Below are 17,002 nucleotides of genomic sequence, written 5' to 3'. Positions count from 1 at the left end.
ATATCAATATTGAAAATTTGGAATTTCATTAATATGAATTCACATCATGTCGAAAAAGCACTTCATAATAACATACATATATTTTGCTGTTACTTTGACATAATTTTAGAAAGTACAAAATATTTGTGCCGATTAGCTGAGTTATAATGTCTATATTATTTTAATTTTAAATTGAGTATAGTAATTTTTAGTAAATTTACTTTCTTAAACGTAGAATTTTTTCTATTTGAATTTAAATTTAGTAGCATTTCAATAGAGATATCAAATAGTTGACTTCATATCACAATGTTAGTAGAATCAAAATTCATCTAGAAACTCCAAATACCCAACAACTTATTTAAAATATATCACAATTTCCACTTCCCACAATATTCAAATTTCCATAAATTCAAACACCATTTCTGAGCTCCACCAAACTTCTAAACTTTCCATTTTTTTTTCTAAACAAAAATGGAAATTACAGAGCTTAAACTACTGATTAACATCATAATTATCTTCTTCTTCTTCCTTATTTTTTCTCCAGTTTCCTCTGTTGATGTCTGCAACCCAACTTCATGCTCAGAAATAGGTATGGGACCGGATATCCGGTTCCCTTTCCGGCTAAAAGACCGGCAATCGGACCGGTGTGGTTACCCTGGTTTCGATCTTTCGTGCAATGAAAGAGGCCAAACAATCATGTCACTCCCTCATTCAGGTGATTTTTTAGTTACAGAGATTGATTACTCTGCTCAATCTCTAATGCTTTATGATCCGGATTTCTGCCTTGTCAAACGACTCTTCGGTTTCAATGTCACAAATTCGCCATTCAAAGCTGATCATCAACGAAATTACACAATCGTCAGGTACTGAATTATAGTATTCAACTGAAAAATGCTACTAATTTCTCTTTAAAATCTGCCGTAATCACGATTTGTGTTAGTCTGGAATTCTCACGAAATAGATGAATTTGGTTTGTTCACAGTCTAGATAATCCTTAATTCACTAAGCAGATGAATTTCCTTTATTCACGATCTAGATATTTTAGGTGATGTAGAGCGTATTTCAGTACAAGGAAAGTAGAGAATCGAACTCTTACCAATAAAATGAAATTTTGAGTAGTTAACGGACTAAACTACTAAGATTCCCGAAAATGCATAATCTCGGGTTCCAACCTCCATCTTTACTATGACAAAATACATCTCATATCTATTGCTAGTGGGAGGTGTCAGTTATACTAAGAAATGCGCAAAAGCTTATAACTATTCTGATGCAATAGTTATTTCCAACAGAAGTACTGAATTTGAATTTGCTCTCTGTGTTTTTAGGTGTACTTCAGATGACTGGTTAAGTTACCCAAATTATCAGGTAGCGATTCCGTTGTATTGCCGGGGAGTTACGAGCAGAAATCAGGCGATTTTGGCGATGCCGCCGAGTATGTATGAGCAAGAAAAACCAGCTGGTTGTAAATTGATTAATTCTAGAGTTTCTGTTCCTCTGCAGTTGGAAGATTCTCAGTTTTGGTCTCCAATTGAAGGTCTTGTGTTAACTTGGACTGAACCAAGTTGCAGGATTTGTGAAAATCAAGGCAAACTTTGTGGGTTTAAGAGTGCTACTGGATCTGACATTGCTTGTTCAAATCCTCCTCCTTCTAAAGGTATGTTATTCAATATTCTCTCTACTGCATCCGTATTTGATCGGTACGATAAGGATAATAATTTCAAAAAACCTTAGTAGGAGTCAAATTAACTTACGTGCAACTTAATTATTTTATCAATCATCATTTACCTGTTAGACTAGTTATCCATAGTAACTATTGAGTATTCAACTATTAATACCAAATCAACCAATTTAACCAGTTAAAAATTAAAATGAAAATACATATCATTTAACTAACTAATCATAAATGTGTATACGGTTGACATATTCTTCGCATACATTAGTTAATTAATATAGTTATCGGTTAACTTTCACTACCATAGATATTGAAATTGGATGACATTTTTGCCCTTCACATCTTAGTTGTATGTTACATTAATCATATAGAGTGAAATTGCACACTAAAAAAAGAATCGTTTAGTAGAGTGTATGAAAATAGTATCTGACGGTTTGAGAAGATACTTTTATTTGATAAGTATAAGAAAAAGGTTTAAGGGGTATATGCCAAAACTTTTCAAAAAAAAGGAAAGTAGATTTTATTTTTTCTAATTTCCTTTTTTAACAAAAGTTCTTTCCAAATTTTCAAGTTGATTATTGGTGGGGTTGTTGAACTTATAGATGTTAGTATGTCATTTGTTAAGTGTCTTATCACTAGTGTTGCATAGTCCATGTGCATTAATATTACATCATCTAAAATATTTTTTTAGTTTTGGTAGTTTTGTTTGTAGGGTCAAATAATTGTAGCTCCACCTAATGAAGTTGAAAGTTGATTTATTCAAAAACAAGATTGAGTTGTGTTTTATTTTTCCTATATAAATAAGGGAAATTAACATTTCTAGTCCCTTATAAATCGACAAATTTTAATTTCAATCTCAATGATTTCTGATAAAATGTATTTAACTTTCAATTAGTTGATAAGTACTTTTGATTTCTTTGACTATGACTCTTTATAAATGTAATGAATCTTAAGTGCTAAATCATCCAATTGTTAAGAATGATATAATTTCAAAATAGTCTAGATATCACACATTTTCTATAATAAGAAACTAAAAACTTACATTATTTAATTAAATGTTAGATATGCTTAACTAACTATTTCAATAATCAGAATCATAATTTATCAATTATCAAGAGATAAAATATATAGTTATCCCAAGTAACGAAGAAAATGAAAAATCTAGTTACAAAAATTACCTAACTATTTAAGTGTAGGTTATTGGTTGACTCTACTCTTTTATTGGTTTAGAGTCTTTAGGTAGTGGTTTAATCTAGATCTAGACAAGTCAAAAGCGTAATGAAATTAAAGATTTGATTTTTCGTTATTCATTTCATATTTTGTAAAGTCATTTTTCTTCTTTCATTTTAATTGTCATCGATAAATAAAGTGACTTTATATAAATATTACTCCCTCTGTCCCAATTTATGTGACACATTTCGGATTTTGAGATTCAAACAAGTCTATCTTTGATCGTAATTTTTTCATATATCTTTTAATTATTTTGAATTATCAATTATTGAGACTTATAGTACTACTTTTTATGTAGTTTACAAATATATAAATTTCATTTTTAAAAAATTGAAGATTCCATGAGCAAATTCTCGGTCAAACTTAAACTATTTGACTCTTGAAAAGTGAAATGTGTCACATAAATTGGGACAGAGGGAGTAACTATTAGTTGAGTGTTTAGTTAATAAATTTGAGTAGTAAAATTTGACTTTTCTGCAAAAGTCAAAATATAATGCCTATCAAATTTTGTCACATTATTGATGACACATAGTGCAAGAATATGAGGCTCTAATTTCACAAAGTTAATAAATTTTTGGCCATATATGGCCACCGCCCATGACCTTCAAAGCTACCATGCCACGTTATAGAGAGCTGATAGTTAAGGAGTTGGGTAGAAAAAATAATCAATTACTAGCTATAGTATAGATGTTTGATTTAGTTATATGAAATTTTATGTTATTATTAGATAAAAGAAAAATAAAGATTTCAACTTGTCAACTTAGAATTTTTTTAAAGAATTCATCAAAATAAAAAAGAATACTTAATTAAAACGCAAGAAAGGACACAACTCATGAGTGTGGATCTAATTCTAGTTCTAGAAAACAAGAAAGAATGATAAAATAGATATAAGATTTGAATATTCAATTCACTTCAAGAGGTATATTTAATAGAAATAATTATGTTGTAGTACTTTTTGATTTTAGGTATGAACTTATGTATAATTAAGTGGTACTGATTAAAATATGGTGATATTCATATACACGATCTATAAAGAGATGCATGAGTCCACGTGGATCAACACCCCTGCATCTAGATATACACCCCTACCATAAGTATCGAGACAATCCTAGGTATTTGTTACTTCTAACTACTAGACGTTTAGTAATTTATCCACTAAGATTTAGGCAGATGATTTTATCTCCACTTCATTGCACTTTTGGCTACTTTCTTGGATGTTACAATTGTGAATATTCTACTAGTAATCGATTATTTATTTAATGGCTACCTTAAATTAAATAATGACTTAGATATATAAGTTTGTAACTAGTTTGGATTAAAGTTAAGGTCTTTAATTGAATATTGTTTAACAATAGTCGATATTCTTTGTGCAGGACTTCCAAGAGGAGCCAAATATGGCATTATAATTGGAGTTGGAGTGCCAGGTTTTGTATGCTTAATAGGAATAATAAGTTTTGCATTTGGTAAATTCAAAGTTTACACTCTTCGTCCTGATTTGAACTCTGATCTCCCAAGAACCATTAATCTACAATCAGCAATCGCCACGAGAGGTCTTAACAGGGCAATCATTGATACATATCCCAAGACAGTGCTCGGGGAGAGTCAACGTCTCCCCAATCCCAACGATGGCACTTGTCCAATATGTCTATCGGACTACATGCCTAAAGAAACATTAAGAACTATACCAGAATGCAACCATTATTTTCATGCTGAATGCATTGATGAATGGCTTAAGTTAAATGCTACTTGCCCTTTATGTCGAAATACACCAGATCGTTCGTTACATCCTTGTTCATCGTCAACTTCTTTGGTCTCGTCGTCTTCTCCATAGGCCTCAACACACACACAAAAACTCTGTTTTGCTTTGATTTTAATGTCTTTCATAGGGAAATTATTCTTGTTGCATATAAGTTGTGAGTTTCAAGTGTTGTAAATGGAAAGAAAATAAAGGATATAGGATAGAATTCTTTTTGGCATTGTTTTTGTTTAGAAAGGAAATGATTTTGCTCTTTACAAACAAGATGTACACATGGTGTTGCTCTTCTTTTTCCCTTCTTATTTTTCTGATTGATGGACAAAGTTAGTGATTTTTACGTGAGAAATAATATCTCCGTTACTGTTATCCTAATTGTGTATCATGGTTGTAGTTGATAGTGGCAAAATCATGATTTTCATTAAGGTGGTTCAAAAATACACTAAGAAAACAAAGGGATGCAACATCTACTACATATACATAAAAAAACAATTTTAACCTTGTATACACAATGTAAATTTTCACCCCTATCTAGCTCCGCCCTTGATGGTTGAACTCTTCTAATCATCTGGCAATCACGCTTATAAATGATATCACATATTGGACCATACATACTCATATTTACTGATACGAGTTCAAGGAACTTTTGCTTAGATTCTATAAAAATACTATATAAATATGCAATATAACCAAGTGAACTATGAGTTTGATGGCAAAAAATATGTAATTATGAACCTAATAACTAAAATGAACTATGAGTTCAATGATAAATTCAACTTCAAATACTGACTCCGCCCCTCAATCGTTTAAAATGGTTCCTTAGTATTATCAACAATTTGGGCCACTCTTTATAGAGTCCAATCCAACTTCCACAAGCCCATAAAGCCAGGTGCAAGTATCTGACAAGAATATGTTACTGCTCTGAAAAGTCAAAAATACCCCAAAAATGGCAACAAAACTCCTCGGAGCCCCGAGACCCAAACGGGTCAACCCACCAAAAAAACCCGTCTGAAACAAAAAAAATCGATCTTACATTTCACTCCTCATACTTTTTTTTTCTTCATTTTACTTCATTAAACCCCGTAAACCCTTCATTCTTCGCTCTTGCAATCACATATTGCTGTAAGTTTTCAACTCTTAAACTTCAAATTCATGTATTTTTTGAATCACAAATCACAATAATTGGGATCTGAACTTTGAATCTTTTCTAATTTTGCTTGTTTTTGTGCATTTTGTTGTGTGAATGAATCTAAAAATGTTAATCTTGTTTTGTGTGAATGAATATAAAGTTATCATCTTTATGATATATGTCTCTGTATTTTGCTGTGTGTGTGACTTTATGATATATGATATATGTCTCTGTACTCCCTCCTCCTCAATTTATGTGGCACCGTTGGAATTTCGAGAGTCAACCAAGTTTTACTTTTTACGTAGTTTTCAAATAGCTTCGGATTTACATCAAAGTTTAAAGTTTGAATTGGGAAATTTTAGCTGTGCCACATAAATGGGGACTGGGGAGTACTCAATAGGGTGTATTAGTATTCATGGTTTAATTTAGCGTATTAAGGGCAATTTTGTTTTTAATAGTGCTTATCTATGTCTTAATAGTCCTTGTATTGCTAATACCATGGTTTGTTCATTGTTGTGTATTGGTTATAGATAGGCTGAAGATCCTACCATACAAAAGATTAAATAATATCATGACTTATAGATGTATTAGATTTTCTAATAGATCCTACCAAACGGCCCCTAAAGGTTTCATCTTTATGATGCATATGTTGTGTATATACTTTCAAGGTTGCCTATGTATGATTTGGGGTGTTTATGTTTGCTGCTGAATCTGTTTATAGGAAGCATATATAAAGAATGGCTTATAGGCGCAGCATAACAACGCGAGCGAAGCTTCTTTATCAGCAACAAAGAGTCACTCCTGCATTTTCTTATTTTCATAAGGATGATGATGATCATAAGAGCTGTCCTGAACCGACTTTTGTGAATTCAAGAATTACCAGTTTTTCCCAATCCCGTTACATGGGAAGTGTAAGTGGAGTTAACAGCTTCATTGGCTCAAGAAGCCCATATCAAGACAGGAGGTTTTGTGCTTCAGGACTTATGGTTCCGATGAGTTATGGGTCCTCTTTGACCAGGAATATGTCAACTGATATTGGTGGTGGAGCAGATAAAATTAATTACGTGACTGATGTTGCCGAAGTACTTGCTGATAAGGCTGTGGAAGCTGTAGCTTCTCAAGCTCCAGCTTTGAACGAGGTGGCAATTGCTGCTGCTGATTGTTATTTGCCGGTGAAGGCATTGATGTATTTGATAGACTACGTTCATATATTTACTGGGTTTGAATGGTAAGAGTAAATGTTGTTGCCTCTAATTTTTCCTGTTATCTCATTGTGGTGTTTTTACAGTACATTTGGATTGGGGTAGTTGGAAAGAGAAATGAAGGATATAGTTATTCACCTCTTGATAGTATTTAGGTGAGAAAGAGAGTGATGACTAGATACATTAATAACTCAATGCACTCTCAGTTTTGGGCTGGAAAGGGGTACAAGAACAAGAAGCATGATTCTATCTCTTTTGTTATTCCCATAGTCCTTTTATTATACATTTTTTTAACTGAAAGACTTCATAGAACCTTAAGATATATAGTTTTAAGTTGAAGATATCATTGCAATTGAAGCATCTCACATGTATTCAATTGGGCTTGCAGAGTTTGTTCTTTTATACTCTGCATAAACTTAGCTGGGCTCCAAAACTGCAGATCTTTCATTTGAAATAATTGAACTTGCTTGGACTTAATGTTGGTAGTAGTTCTTGTTTGATAGATATGTTTGGAAGTTCGAGATTTTATATTTTAGCTGAAATATAAGTCCTTAAGAGTTTCTCTCTCTCTCACTCATTCTCCCCGCTTCCCCTCATACCACATTTTTTTGTAAGTTTTGTTTCTAAGTTAAAATTAAGTCATCATGCTTTGTTAGGTATTAAGTGACAACTTTTACTCCTTGACTTCATCTTGAAAATTTTGATGTTGTACAGGTGGGGATCCATAGTTGCTACAAGTATTATGATTCGGTTATGTACTCTTCCATTTATGATTAATCAGCTTAAAGCTACTTCAAAACTTACGGTAAGTTTCTGTAGTGCATTTTAACCTTGCTAATGTATCAGTTTGTTTATATAATAACATCTTAAGGCAGTTGGTGAAATAACTATACTAGAATACGTATGATTGTACCATTCCTTAAAGATTAAGAAAAAGAAAAAGGTTCCCGTAGAATCTTATACCCACATAGGACCTCCATTATATGCACAAAACTTAATGAAGGAAACTGAGAAGGGAAGAAGTTCAAGTATGTCAACATATACAAGTTACAAATGTGCTGAGCAACAAAAATTGTCCAATTGGTTTCCCAACTTAACTTTTGTTGGGACTGAAGGAATTTAAAAAATCCTGACCTCAGGCCAAGTTCATTTGTTAGCTACACCTATGTCGGTGCCTGTTTCAAGTAATTGCTTGGTCTTTTGCACTCCTAAATTTAATTTTGAAGCAATTAAGATAAAGCCCATTGCTCGTAAATTGAAGTATCTGCTAGAATGAACCATCAGTGTCATATGTAAGTATGTAACAGTAGCCTTTGGCTGGAAATACCCATTTTAGTTGTTACCTGAAAAATGAAGAAGTGGGGAAAAGTGTAGTAACGTCAGATAGTTTTCTTTGAGAACTTAGTAACATTAGACAATCATGTCAAAGTTGTTTCTATGTTCTGGAAGAAGTCCTTTGCAGTCATTAATTTGTATATAAACTGCCTTTTTTTTTTGGGTAACTGGTAATGTATATAAACTGTCTTTTCAAGTATTAGATTTCCATTACGTAACCCTGTAAATGACAACACCAGATCACAGTGTGTTTAGAAGCGAAAAGCGCAAAAAAACAACAATGTCCACGAGGCTTGAAATGAAAAGTATGAAGTGGACTTTATGGTTGTTTGAGATGAAGCACCCAGATTTTGGAAAATTATTTAGTATCATAATCATCAAAATACTACTCCTGCTAATTTCACTTTGTTGTCGTAGTTTGATTGGCACAAAGTTTAATAAAGAAAGGAAGACTTTTGAAACTTGTGATCTTAAATACATCAACAACATACCCCCATAGAGGTTGTTTTTGATAAATCCTCGGCTCATGTAAAACATTTCCAAATCAGTAAGAAAAGGAAATTCAGTAGTGAAGAAACATATAGAAAATAATAGAGAAAGAACAATATCAGCAACAACTTGTGATCTTAAATACGGAATAATTTGTGTGGCTATAAATTTTTGGAACTTATGGTTGAAAACATGTTATAAGAAGTCAAGTTAAACTTCATTTTATTGTTATGTTTTTGGTGTAATCAAGTATACTCCAATGACACTGTATCAATAATTGATGTTTTAGACTCAATATAGACTGAAACAAGTGGAAAATGAGACATCCGTATATAATGGTTTCAGTACAACCCTTGTACTGTTTTGTGATATTATACAAAGTTACCTATTTCAAAAAAACATGTTATAACATTGGTGTGGCTACAAAAACTTCTTATTAGGAGATATAAGTATGTGCCATTCTTTTTGGAACAAGCAAATAAGGGAAGTGTCAAACAAAGTGGAAAGGAGGGATCAACTAATTTTAGTATCCAATACACAATAATGCCGATATTAACCCTATTCCTCACACATGATATTCAAAGAACCAATAACTTCTTGCTAAATGACTTTGCACATCATTGTTTGAATGGAACACTTCTCTAATATTGCATGGCTCACTGACGAAGCTATGCCTTCTCCTGGTACAAGTCAACAATGCACTGTACTTGAATTGTTCAATACACCTACTTGCTCAAGTTTGACTTTAAAGTCCAGATTTTATCTTCTTCGAGCTGTATGATCTCATAATAGCAGCACTCGTGCTCAACAGGATCACTTTTTTATCTGGTAGTTGTTACTTGTCCAAATGACCAGAAAGTATTTAATTTGAAGTCAACTAGTTCTGTTCAATGTTGCGTTTTCTACAAAATGGAAGTAAGTCTTTGCAATAGGGATTAGGTGGGGTATGCTGCTGTCTAGTTTAGCATAATGCAAAAGTTATATTTTCTTCTTATGGATCTTAGTTTGTTGACTTCTTGACATAATAAGCAAAAGGGAATTAAAAGAAAATATGCAGACAATGCGTCTACGTTTCTACCTTTTTTTAATAATTGAACAAAATTTATTAATAACCACCAAGACTGTTGACATTCACACTGGATGTGCTTGAAACTTTTTGAAATTTCATATTCAAAAGAGTTCCTCGTAGGCAGGATATTTTCTACTCCTAAAGCTGCAGTTGCTTCGAAAATACCAGGATGAAAACTCTGTTAATACTTTGGGGCTATTCATACCCACGGCCGGCTCTGATGCCGCGTGCGCCTCGAACCCAGCCGTCAACACCGCCGCCATCGATAACAAACATATAACCTCAAGGGTATACACAACCTAAAATATTAACGGTAAGGGTACGAATAGCCCTAAAGTATAACGGAGGGTATTGACATACCATTTATAATAGTTCGGGGGTATATTTGTCCTTTTTCCCTAGAAATAAACATGAAACTATTGGTACTTTTCCTTCTAAAGTCTGTGTGCCACCTTGTCCTGTTTTTAATTTCATTCATCTACCATTTCTTAACTTTCATGTCTTGTGCAGCTTCTGAGACCAAAGTTGGAAGTGATTAAAGAAGAGATGCAAAATAAGGTAGGTTGATACCAGTCTCCTCTCATTTTCATTCCTGTTTGATTGAGCTAGCCAGTTACTAAATTTCTTTCCCTGTCATGTAGGTCATAGTAATGACATCTGAAGAAATATTATTTATGTGATCCAGTCACTGTGTATTCGATGCTTCTTTGAAATTCATTGATTATTACACTTAGTGTGTTTTTTTGTTACACGATTCTTGAAATCTAAAACCCTCCCTAGTATCATCTATAAGTAAGTAATCCATGCATGGACATGCCCACACACACTTGGCTTCTCTACTGTCAGAGTTCTTGCCTCAAATTATAAACAACTCACGTGTTTCCTTTCCTTCCGGATGCAAGAATTATGTGGTTATATTTTTACCTACCAAAAGTTTTAGCTGACTTACCTTTGTTACCTTTTAACAGGGTATGGAGCCAGCGGCAGTTGCTGATGGTCAACGAAGAATGCAAGAATTAATGAGGGAGTAAGCAACTTTTCCTTGTTGATGTAATGAAATTCTATATGCCCTGTTCTGCAGATTTTTTGTTTTGAAGAACTTAACTAGCTTCTCATATGAAAGCCTTGTGTATATAATTACCCGTATCTCTCCTTCTCAAAAAAAATTACCCTGCACCCTCTACTGGTTGTGGTTGGAGGATAGAGGTACCAGGTGGAATAGTCGGCCTTCCTGAGAGCTGGCTTGGACATCTGCCATTTTTATAAAAGTTAACTAGCTTCTCACATAGATAAATCCACCAATTCTTTCCTTTTCTTTTAGCGTTATATTTTTTTCTTTTCTCGAGCCAGTCTGTATCTACTTTGAGCTGCATATCTACCCATCACCATCCCCTTACTTAAGTATTGAACTTCTCATCACTTGCATCTGGTTTGCCTAACAACTATAATCCTGAATCTCCTCTTATTCTCACATTATCTGTCGGAAGTAGTCCAGTTGAACTTCAAAATGTTAGTCTTATTAAATGTTGAGTGTTTGAATGCAAATATTATTTATCTGTAGATTATGCAACTTTCTTTCAGTTGGATGGAAATGATGCCTCCACGACCTTAAGCAACTGAAAAAATTGAATGGGCGTTCTGATTATACTTGTACATATGTCGTAAATCAACTATGTTAAATATGTTCTTTTTGAAAGACCTTATTCCAATTAATGGTGAGCTTGTCAGCTTGACATAAGTAATTATCTCCTGCTTTGAAGCATTTCAGTGTTAGTTGTACTTTTCTTAGCTTCACTTTGTAGTTAGCCTTTTCCTAGTCTCAGCTCAGTTGTGTTTTGCTTTGCTACTTTAGTTTCTGTCCAACAGTTTCTCAATGTAATCATGATGGTATTGACACTTGCGGAGAAATGATGATTAAACAGGTTGCTTTACGTAAGTATCAACCTATCTGATTGCGTGTGAATCCTAAACTAAGCAATCTAGTCTTCAGCAATGCTGTTTCCATTGGCGTTTCAAAACATACATGGTGACATATCAGCAAAACCTTCAACTTATTTTGCATGGTTTAGACAAGAAGTCAATCTTCAAGTCAACAGTTTGATGGAATGCTTTTATTATCTGATGTAGATAGAAAATACAAGTAGCTGCAGCCACATACTTCCAAAAACAATTCCTTTGATAATGCTCTCGGTGAAATATTTGATATGATGAGTGTCTTTATTAAATCATTGTCATGCTTGCAGATACGGAGTAACTCCATTCACTCCCTTAAAAGGACTACTAATACAAGGCCCGATCTTCATCAGTTTTTTTATGGCTGTAAGATTATCCCTTCACTATCTGTATTGTTGGTGGCTCCCATCCCAATATCTCTTGCATAATTAGACCCTTTATGGTATCTCTTGAAAATGCAGATTAGGAACATGGTGGACACTGTTCCTTCTCTCAAAATGGGTGGACCGTTTTGGTTTACTGATCTAACTACTCCAGATGATATGTATATCCTTCCAGTTTTGACGGCTTTGACATTCTGGATAACAGTGGAGGTAAAGTTATTAGTTATCTCAGTCTATTAATTTTCTCTTTTTTTCTTTGAGAAGGTAACATTTTTGTATACTATTTGCTGCATAAAAACTACAGCTGTCCATACTTACAGGGGAGTATAGGAAGATGTACTAAGCTATAACCTACTTACAAAGATCCTAGAACATCAATATAAGATTCTATGTCTTCCATATATTTATGTTTACACCAAAAATAGAAAAGGGCTAGGCAATTCATCTTCAGTTTCTGGATAGAGCTATGATTGTGTCCACTTGACTTGCCGTGTAAAAAAAATGGTTGATTGTCTCTGATTCTTCTATTATGCACATATAACATTTACAGCATAGGTGGAAGCCCCTTTCCAAGTCCTTCATGAGATAGGACCGTTTTCCTGGCCACGAGCCTAGTGAAACAAGCAACTTTGTGAGGAATTTTGACTTTCCAGATTAGTTTCCATGGACAACAATTAATCTGGTTGTTAGAATGGTTGAATTCCTTGTAAGCTGACTTGACTGAACTTGTTTATCCACTTGCCATGCAAGATTGTCTTCCTGAGAGGAGGGGCCTTTGAATAGATTGAGAGTATTGTAGAATTTTGCCAAGTTATCTATCTCCCAATCATTAAGGTGTCTTCTGAAGCTTAGATCCAGCCATGAGCCATCCCAGACTTCTCCTATAGTGGCATCTTGTTGTTGATTCAGGCTGAAGATAATCGGGAAGAGTCGCTTTAGTGGATGTTGACCTAACCAGCTGTCTGACCATTTTCTCTTTATTTTTTCCTGCTTCATTAAATATTCTTTATCCTAGTGGAGTAATGGTCCAATGGTTTATTATTCTGGATGATTGGCGATTATTTGATGTTGTGTTGGGTTCAACAGGAGAATATCTAATACTGTTAGAGAAAGAAGACAATAGGTAAAACAGTAACAAAAAATCATAAAACTTCAAAAATTTTGTTACTGCTAAGATATAGCGCCCGAGTCTAACTCAATCTGAAAAGCTAGCTCATGAGGGGAGGATTACCCAAGTCCATATAAGCAAAACACCACTGGTCCATTCCCCAACCAATGTGGGACTCTAGCCCACTCTAACAGTAACAAATATCTGTTGTTATCTTATAGAATCACTAAAGATATTTGTTCAGATTGCACCAGAGAGGTAAAGAAAATAGACAGGGAGAGAGAGAAAGATAGACGGAAAAATATATATAGAGAAATGATGACGGAATCAACACCTGTAAATATGCCATTATCAAGTTAATGTTGAAACTTCTTGAAGATTTGGTGCTCGTCTCCTTTTTGTTGATATCAAGTTCAATACTCAGGCCATCATTAGCAGTTATCTGTTTTTCTTAACAGTACTTTAGAGCATCTTATTCTGGTCAATTTTGTTAACTAGAGTTGTTCTCTTGCAGTTGAATGCTCAAGAAGGATTGGAGGGAAATCCTGCTGGTAAAACTATAAAAAATGTTTCACGGGGCTTTGCTGCGCTAACTGTCCCACTTACTGCTAGTTTTCCTAAGGTGGGATATGCAACCAACTTGTATATAATGGTTCATAGTTTATTTGTCCTAATTATGCATGATGACAAATCTGCAAAATCTGTGTACGTAGAAGTTTTTAATGTGCCTTTGTTGCCAACTTCCTTTTCTCCTTTTTTCCTTGTTTTCCTGTTCTTTTCCTGGTGATCTCCTAATTGTAGCCAAATTCTTTTTCTGGTTGAATTGTTGGATACATGAATAGCCTTACTTCTGGTAGATGCACAAGTTTGTTTTGTATCTTTGACTTGTATGAAAAGTATGGCCTATGGTGGTGGTGGTATATATAGTTATTGATCAAAATATTGAGAGGAGCAGTATCCCCTTTCTCTCTCTCTCTCTCTCTCTCTTTGTTGGGGGGTTGGGGGATTGGGTGATGAAGGATACAAGCTATCACGTGTTAAGATTAAATTTTGATGTTCATATTTGAAGGAAATTGAGATTTTTTGTTGAAGATGAATTTGGCTGTTTAAGTTTCTTGATGGCCTGCCAACTGTATGTTTGTCCATTTCCGGATTTAAAACATACTACCTGTTTTTTTCTTTCTTCTGATCCATTTTATCATCTTAAACATTCCATCTTTTCTTAAATCTTAATCTCACGTGGACTTTATGTTTGATATATTGCTTGCGCGTGTCAAGTTCTCATGATTATGTAATTTTGGTTTGTCTTTGAGCATGCATACAGCATATCAAAAAATAGAGAACACCTTTTCTGCATGTCTGTACACGTAGTTTTAAGAGAGATGTTCTTCTGATATTGCTGGAACACGTAATCAAAGAAATTGTCAGTGTGATTGGCCATATCTGTACATTGCTACTAGTGTCTCGCTGGATTTTTTGAGGTTGTTAATAGGCATAGTTTTATCAAGAATGTATCATCCATCTTTTGCCACAAAAAAGTTTGGTGTAATCTAGAATTTTGTACATTGTTTACATCCATCTTTTGCCATGTTTGTTTAAGAGTTCATATGTGCAGTATAATCTTTGTACATGCCGTTCGATATATGGTATTTTTTTCGTTGCTCATAGTGATTTGTTTGTAAAGCAAGACTTTTTAATACACATCATTTGAATCAATGCAGGCAATTTTCTGTTACTGGATAACCTCAAATCTTTTTTCACTCTCCTACGGTTTGGGTTAGTATATGCTATATAACACTCATTCCTGCTGAAATATTCATCTGCTCATTGCAATCTTTGCGTTTCGCGAATCGAAATTTGGAATTTGTGAAGGTGAGAGGAAATGCAATCTCTCTATAACATATCTCACTTTTCATCTTGTGTCAGTGATAAAAAGTCACGCGGTCAAGAAGGCACTGGGTATTCCTATAATACATTACAGTCCTCCAACTTCAACAGAACAAAAACCGGCGCTCCCATTTTTTGAAACACTCAAGAAATATGCAGCAGCACAACAACATATAGCAGCAAAGCAGAGCGCAGCATCACAGCAACCGGCTTTATCATCGCCTCCTGTAGAAGAATCAAGACCCACAAGTCAACGAATATCAGCATCCTCGGTTCTTAGTCAAAGGGTCAAAAGTTTAGAAAAAGAAGTGAAAGGAAGAAAGAAGAACAAGAAGAGGTAAACACTCCAATGCTAGTTATAGGTTATCGCTAGTGCATACATATACACAGTTAAAAGCTGTATTTGTTGAACTTATCGGGGGAGAGAAGCTCAATGATTTTTTGGCAATTTTGCGCGTTTGCACCCTCTCGAGTGTTGAGGAGTAAGCAAGATTTTGTTTCGTTCGAGAGTATTTCGAGGACCATAGTATCTTTATTTCTCCTCATTAGACATAATTAGAGAAAGATTATCCATTTAGAGATCTTGTACTGTTGTACTATATTTCTGTAATTGGCAAATATCTCCAATGCACATTTCTGAGACAAAATGAATAATACTCTAATGCTAATGTTGTTTTTTTGGCTGTCCATCTTCTTTGCCGTTATATTTTTAACTTTCTAGTCTGTCTTGATTTGTCGGTTTAGTTGCTTTGTATCTTGCTAGTTTACAGTTATATCTGTCTAGGAAACATGCTTCGTTTTCCTTTCTTTTGAGCTGAAGGTTTATCGGAAACAATCTCTATTCTACAAAGGTAGAGGTATGGTATGCGTACATCCTATTCTCTCCAGATCCTGCATGTGGGTAGGTTATCGTCGTTGTTATTTCTTGTAGAGGAAAGAGATGCTTAAGGATTATTGTTTCTCAACAATCAATACATTATATGTTGTTTTTTAGCTGAAAAGTGATGTAAAGTTTTTGTTTTAGAATGGGAAATCAGGATTCAAATTCCAACAAAAAAGATTACGATAGAAAAAATTGTTTGTATTGGGAGAGTAACGCTAGAGACATCTTTATCTGAGGAAGAAGTTTCGTTGTCCAGTTTCTCATAAATGATGTTATGATCGGCCAACTCCAATTACATGTGCATTTCAAATCAAAAGAGAAGGTCAAGAAAGAAGGGCTTGATAGAGGTCACAAGTGAGGAAACTATAATCTTTATTAAAAAAATTTAAAAAATGTTAGGTGATTTTCTATCGTATTTTAAACTTTTAGGCGATGTTACTTAGATAGGACGGTACCTAGTTGAATAGTTAACAATAGTTAAAATATGCATAAATTAGTTCAGAGTTGGATTAATTTGAAAACATTGAAAATATTACTTTATTTCGATTTAATAAAAACACTCACTCATATTTCTCTCTCGATCATTTTCTGACACCTAAGACTAAACATCAATTATACGAGTATTGTAGTAGAATAATCATGTCAATCGTTATTTTTTAAGAGGCGTGAAAAGTTTAAACTGAACAAATAAAAGTGAAAGGAGGGAGTATTTTTGAACCAGTGTTAAATCACAACCAATAACAAAACAAATCTTGTTTGACATGCACAATATCTTCACAGACTGTTGAAGAATCTGAAAATTTTATAACTTGCATTTATTTATTTATTAGAAAAAATGTAACAGCTATGAAACTGCATGCATTTTATTGTAAAAAAATTATTGGGCAGGCCTAGTGACTGCTTTAACTACTCAATTAATTCACAAGCTTG

At 33.9% G+C, this 17,002-nt stretch overlaps 2 protein-coding genes across 2 annotated transcripts; both read left to right on the top strand.

Moving 5' to 3' along the window:
* Window positions 1–346: 346 nt before the first annotated feature.
* On the top strand, window positions 347–4,896 carry LOC125826504 (putative RING-H2 finger protein ATL21A). The gene is made up of 3 exons (XM_049505851.1): window positions 347–842; window positions 1,305–1,633; window positions 4,255–4,896. Exons 1-3 carry the CDS (start codon window positions 451–453, stop codon window positions 4,710–4,712), a joined length of 1,179 nt encoding a protein of 392 aa, XP_049361808.1. The 5' UTR covers window positions 347–450; the 3' UTR covers window positions 4,713–4,896.
* A 766-nt stretch (window positions 4,897–5,662) lies between these two features.
* Window positions 5,663–15,769, top strand: LOC125826593 (mitochondrial inner membrane protein OXA1-like). The gene is made up of 10 exons (XM_049505945.1): window positions 5,663–5,756; window positions 6,485–6,991; window positions 7,680–7,770; window positions 10,369–10,416; window positions 10,827–10,885; window positions 12,102–12,177; window positions 12,273–12,404; window positions 13,817–13,924; window positions 15,024–15,078; window positions 15,229–15,769. Exons 2-10 carry the CDS (start codon window positions 6,501–6,503, stop codon window positions 15,528–15,530), a joined length of 1,362 nt encoding a protein of 453 aa, XP_049361902.1. The 5' UTR covers window positions 5,663–5,756; window positions 6,485–6,500; the 3' UTR covers window positions 15,531–15,769.
* The last annotated feature ends 1,233 nt before the right edge of the window (window positions 15,770–17,002 follow it).

Source organism: Solanum verrucosum, unplaced genomic scaffold, assembly GCF_900185275.1.
Source record: "Solanum verrucosum unplaced genomic scaffold, falcon-dt-bn FXZP01000060.1, whole genome shotgun sequence".
Lineage (NCBI taxonomy): Eukaryota > Viridiplantae > Streptophyta > Magnoliopsida > Solanales > Solanaceae > Solanum > Solanum verrucosum.
Note: the sequence above shows the minus strand (reverse complement) of the source record. Positions and strands in the feature narration are given on the sequence as shown.